Genomic DNA, 5,010 nt, shown 5'->3' with positions numbered 1-5,010 from the left:
CAACGGCGACAGCGCGCTCCACGACGCGGGCAGGGTGCCTGTCAGGTGGTTCCTGCTCACAATTACAGTCAACACTTTCAGCCTACTCCACTGCTCCGGAAGGGTGCCCGTCAGGTTGTTACGGGACATGCGTATCTGGGCTAGCCCCGTCATTTCGCTCCACTCCGCCGGCAGGGTGCCTTCCAAGTTGTTACCGATCAGCTGGAAATTTTGCATCTTCGTCAGTTTTCCCCAAGTCGACGGCAGCGTCCCGATCAAATTAGAGCGGTGGCTATTCATCAAGAAACGCTCCACGGTCACCTTACTGCCGTCGAGGTCTTCGGGGAGCTCCGGCAGGCTCGCCGGTCGCTTCAGACTCCAAGAATCCAGTAGCACCCCTTTCACAACGTCGTCTTCGCATGCCAAGAAGTCCCAATCGGTGCAGTAGTTGTCACCTGTTATGTGCTCCCTCAGCTCTGGTATCCCCGCCACGAGGGCCTGCAAGAACTTCGCCGTTTCGGGCTCCACCGCGGATGGAACCGACGTATTGCTGTCCGCGGCAGCCGCCACGTGCGAGCCGAGAACACAGCACACGAGAAGGGCACCGATGGCGAGTGCCTTCCACGGCTGCGGAGTAGAGGAGAAACGGCTCATGCTGCTGTCCGGTTGGCCTGCTCGGTGAACAGAAACGGAGACAGGAAAATAATGTTTAGAGTGACGTGGAAATAACCGGGGAAAAAAATAGCGAAGCGCAGCGCACAGGAGGCGGAAGAGACCTCTTTCGACGGCCTTGAACCCACGGACTCGGTAGACACCGCGGGAACTTGACGCTGCGGAATAGCGCTGATTGTGCGAATGGGGTCTCAGCGAGAAAGAGGAAGGAGGGCTCAAATGGCGTGCGCGTTGGCGGGACAAGGGAAAAATAATAGTGGTATTTCAGCACCTACGAAAAAAGCGCGCGATTAGAGAAGGGTTAGCGTTGACTTCTGAGCAGCCGCCAAATGGTGAAGGAGGCCAGAGTGGCAGCCGTTGGCGTGTTTTAGAGCCATCGACAAGAAATGCAGCGTGATGGGAGAAGGTCGTTGACAGCGGTGTGAAAGGGATTTCATCGAGGAGCGCAGGGCAGCAACGCTTATGCGTAATGGGCACGCACTCGTCAAGCATGTGAGGGCACAATTCATACGTACGACGGAGAGAAACCAGCGGCACCCTATAGAAAAGCACAGTTCGCTTTCAACGTGGCACACCGCAGAATCCGAGACAGTTCAGTCCTTCATCTTTGCCGTTATGCGCACACGGCTCAGTGGACGCCCTTAAGCAAGTTTAACGCCCCGCAAGCAACAAAAGGGAAACACACCTGGGCAGAGCAAACAGTTGGCGTTGAAAGAAGTACGGCTTTCACCTCAGCGCATCTCGCACAACATCCTCGTCCAGGGACGAGAGAAAAAAGCAGAAGTAAAAACGAAGATGGACAGCGCTGCAGAACACACAACGGAAACGCATTTCGGGCAAGACGGTCTCCGTTGCTGTCGCCGCCATCCTTTGCTCTGCAACCGGAGAAGCGGGCCACCCTAGAACGGCTAGCCCGTTGGTAGTGGAAACGGGCTCTTAAAACGCCGCAGAGGCGCAGATGAAGCGACGAGGTCACCGGAAAGTTGGGATCTCGCAGTGCCCTCGTCGTGCCAGGGGAAAGGCACACGGAGACGCGGCCGAGTCAGCCCAGTGGCCTTCCGCAGAGGACGAGGTGCACGCAGCTGCCGGGCCACGGCTGCCAGCGGCCACCGCAGCATCCGCAACACCCGCAAAGGCCAGCTTCCAATCCCACTCGCGGGGGACGCACCCGCACAGTCGCTCAGCGGAGACATCCGCCACAAACGGCACCACCGACGTCTGCCGGAAGCTCCGGTGAGGCGGCGCTCTCGCTGCGAATGGGGCACTCGGCTCAGTGGGCCTCCACCCCACTCTCCCCGCACCGCGCTCCCATCCGCGCGCAGTAGCTGCCGCCGACGCAGCCGGACTCAAGATCCGGCACCGCAGTGGCAAGACGGCGCCGAAAACGGGGTGCACATGCCTGCTCGGGACGTGCGACAAGCGTGCCATACCCTTGCCGCAAGTGGAGTCCAGTACACGTGGAGAGGGGGGAAAGGCGCCTTCGAGCGGCAACAGGAAAGGAAAAGAAGCACAAAGTGGCGGCAAAGCGCGCACTGTGGCGGTGCTGCGGAATGACAACGCACTTGAAGGCAAAACACTTGCGGGCCGTGAAAATGGAAAGCTCAGAGACAGAAGGCGAGGCGGAGCGGCGTGGGGCAGACGTATACGCCGCACAGCGGTTTTCGGCGAGGCAGATCCACAAGTTTTCCGGAGTGCGTGAAGCCGTGCATGGGCTCAAAGAGCCTCCGCTTTCTGACGAGGCTGCGCACTCGTGCAGCGCGCAAGCGTTCACACGCAGCAGAGGCGAGGGGGAGAGGGGCGAGAGAACACCAAACAGACGAGGAAAAGAGGGAGGGGCGAGTACAGAGAGAGATGGCAGGTGGTGGCTGCACCAAATAAAAATGCAGCGATCGCGCAGCAGCGTCCACGGACAAGGAGCTGCAAAGCGCTTCTCTTCGGGGTCAAACACGTGCGCTGGCGTGCACGCAGGAAAACAATAGCAGCCGCCCACAGCGGCGGCGGGGGAGAAAGGGCCACCCCATCCGCTCCTCAGCGGTGCTTTTCAGTGCAGAGACCGGAGTCAGGAACCTTCGTTTCACGTACCGCCGTTTTCGCACGCAGCAGGCACACACATCAGCAGTGGTGCACCGCCGGGGCCGTCGTTCGCTATGCGATGTCGAAATGAGGATTTCTACCGAAGGATGAAGTGAATTGGAAAGACACATTCACGCATGAATAAAAAGCTTGAAGCGTAGAAAGAAAGACATGATAATAAAAGGAGAAGTAAGGCTCAGTATTGAAACACACGCGAAACAAAGATGAAGCACAGCTGCGGCAGTTGAGGCGTGTGCGGCGCAGCAACGGCAGAAGCAAAAGCAAATGGGCTGCGTTACTAGCAGACACTCTACGCAGCACGGCACGCAGTCTGCCCGCCGTAGCTCCTCTTCGGCACACCGATTTCAATGAGCGGTGGACTTGGAGTCACAGGTCAGCACGGGAAAAAAGAAAGAGAGAAAAAAACAGACTGTTGCACACTTTACTCGGTTAAACTGAAAAACAGCGGGGGTGAGACAGCCATCCTCTGCTGCTGTCGCCACAGCACCGGAGATGCGCACCCCAAAAACGGTTCAGCTTTGGAAATTATGACTGGTTCAGAAAGTAAATATATCAAAATAACAATGAAGAACGCGAATGAGAGGAAAAAGAGTTGGAGGTGGCGAGTCGGCGTGCGCTGCTGCGGGGGGTAATGTGCGACAGCTGCGGGAATAATCTGCTGCAGCGGCGCGCACACCGGCAGATCCGCGCCTCTATTTGAGCAGCTGCCGGGCAGCGCGACGGAGCACACACGTTTGCACATTGCCAGGAGAAACAGCGAGCAGAGCGAGAGAGGAACAGACACCGCAGCGCAGGGTCCTGTGCAGCAGTCTACAATAAACACCCACAATGGCATCTCACAATGGCAATGCAAGGACTGCACGAGATACCCTGGCGTGGGCACGTGCACCGCAAAAAAACATAGTGCAGCAGCGCACAACAACATCCACCAAGATAAGAAAAATGATGAGAAAATAAGAGAATCACGAAGACACACGAGCTCACCAGCTTTAGCATTAGAGAAGGTTGCACATAAGTAGATACATACATCTATATATATTATATATATATATGTCAGATGAAAGAGCTACTTGATACAACGGCTCGCGTTCTGTGCCGCCCTCTGTTGCGCGATGGTATCGGTGGACACCAACGCAGCCGTTGTCGGGTACAGCCGCGGAACAAGAATGATTGCCTGTCCCTCCGCATTTGCGTCACGCAGCACTCAGCAACGAAAACGCGCTCGCGTCCGCATCCCGCTTCACAGCAGCAATCCGTGCACCACACCACTCCCGCACGGCACACGCCAAAGACCAGCAACGGACGCACACATCCATCCCGTGAGCGCCTCGGTAGCGGGGAAACCACGCAAAAGAGCAAGGAGGCAAAGCACTCTCCCACGCGCACATGCACGCACGCGTCACTCGAAACACAAGAGAGAAATCACAGGGAACGTAGAAAATAAGAAAGCCAATTGATGGCGGTGGCGGCGTGCGGGCGTGCAGGGGGGCTTTGGCACCGCTCGCAGCAGTCGCGCTCATTCAAAAGCAGCACCCGGCCTTTCCAAGAGTGCAGCAGTGGTAGCGCTTGAAGAACTGCCTGCTGTCGGGCGCGGCTCACACCACGCACGGCACCCCCACAACGAAGAGCTAGCACTGTGTGTGCGGACCACATCCCTTCGCTTGAAAAAGAAACAAAAGAAAAAGAGGGGGAGAAGGGGAGAGGAGGAAAACAGCAAAAGATCAAAAGAAGGAAAGAACAAGGAACGGCAAAAGAAATGCTCACGGCTGCGAGCGGTGGGCAGCTGGAATCTACCACGTTCCACTGCACCACGGAGCACCCGTCACGTGCACAGCCTTTTAAAACGGCATACTGTGCGGCACACCTTCACTGAGCTGCCTCCTCCACGAACACAGACTGTCTGTCCTGTTGGGAAAGCGCTGTGTCGTGCCTTCCGCGTGCGAGGCCACCAGCGTGCCACTGCGCCGTCCTCTTCGCGGGGGAAAGAAAATAATTAGACCGACGCGGAACACACCCACAGCGCAGCGGCGAGAAGCAGCGCAGCCCACAGGTGACCGCCCGCCGTCAGCGACACGCGAACAGCACCGTCCCCCTGCACACACTGGAAGTTGGTCGTCAATTCGTAGCTTCGCGCGCATTCACCACAGCTCGTAGTGCTGCCCGCCTGGCACCGGACGCAATACAACACCTCACACCCCGCCTCGTTGGAGTTGCTGCCGTTGCCGCTCTTTGCCGCACTGCTGTGGGCCCTGCTGCTGCTGGAGA

At 57.6% G+C, this 5,010-nt stretch overlaps 3 protein-coding genes across 4 annotated transcripts; all 3 read right to left on the bottom strand.

The window, feature by feature from the left end:
* On the bottom strand, positions 1 to 967 carry ABB37_06748 (surface membrane protein gp46-like protein; the record flags this gene model as incomplete). The annotated part of the gene is made up of 1 exon (XM_015805129.1): positions 1 to 967. A coding segment is annotated over exon 1 (633 nt), but the record flags the coding sequence as incomplete, so codon positions are not given.
* Positions 968 to 1,623: 656 nt separating this feature from the next.
* Positions 1,624 to 2,400, bottom strand: ABB37_06747 (hypothetical protein; the record flags this gene model as incomplete). Of its 2 annotated transcripts, none has more annotated exons than XM_015805127.1 (1): positions 1,624 to 2,400. In XM_015805127.1, exon 1 carries the CDS (start codon positions 2,077 to 2,079, stop codon positions 1,624 to 1,626), a length of 456 nt encoding a protein of 151 aa, XP_015656420.1. In that variant the 5' UTR covers positions 2,080 to 2,400. The 2 variants fall into 2 exon arrangements, with proteins under 2 accessions (XP_015656420.1, XP_015656421.1); XM_015805128.1 differs by having other exon boundaries at positions 1,624 to 2,393.
* Positions 2,401 to 3,166: 766 nt separating this feature from the next.
* On the bottom strand, positions 3,167 to 3,670 carry ABB37_06746 (hypothetical protein; the record flags this gene model as incomplete). The annotated part of the gene is made up of 1 exon (XM_015805126.1): positions 3,167 to 3,670. The coding sequence occupies one exon, from the start codon at positions 3,668 to 3,670 to the stop codon at positions 3,167 to 3,169; it is 504 nt and encodes a 167-aa protein (XP_015656419.1).
* Positions 3,671 to 5,010: the final 1,340 nt, after the last annotated feature.

The sequence above is a fragment of the Leptomonas pyrrhocoris genome, assembly GCF_001293395.1.
Source record: "Leptomonas pyrrhocoris isolate H10 chromosome Unknown, whole genome shotgun sequence".
NCBI lineage: Eukaryota > Euglenozoa > Kinetoplastea > Trypanosomatida > Trypanosomatidae > Leptomonas > Leptomonas pyrrhocoris.
The sequence above is the reverse complement of the archived record's forward strand: the minus strand, read 5'-3'. Positions and strand labels throughout refer to the sequence as shown.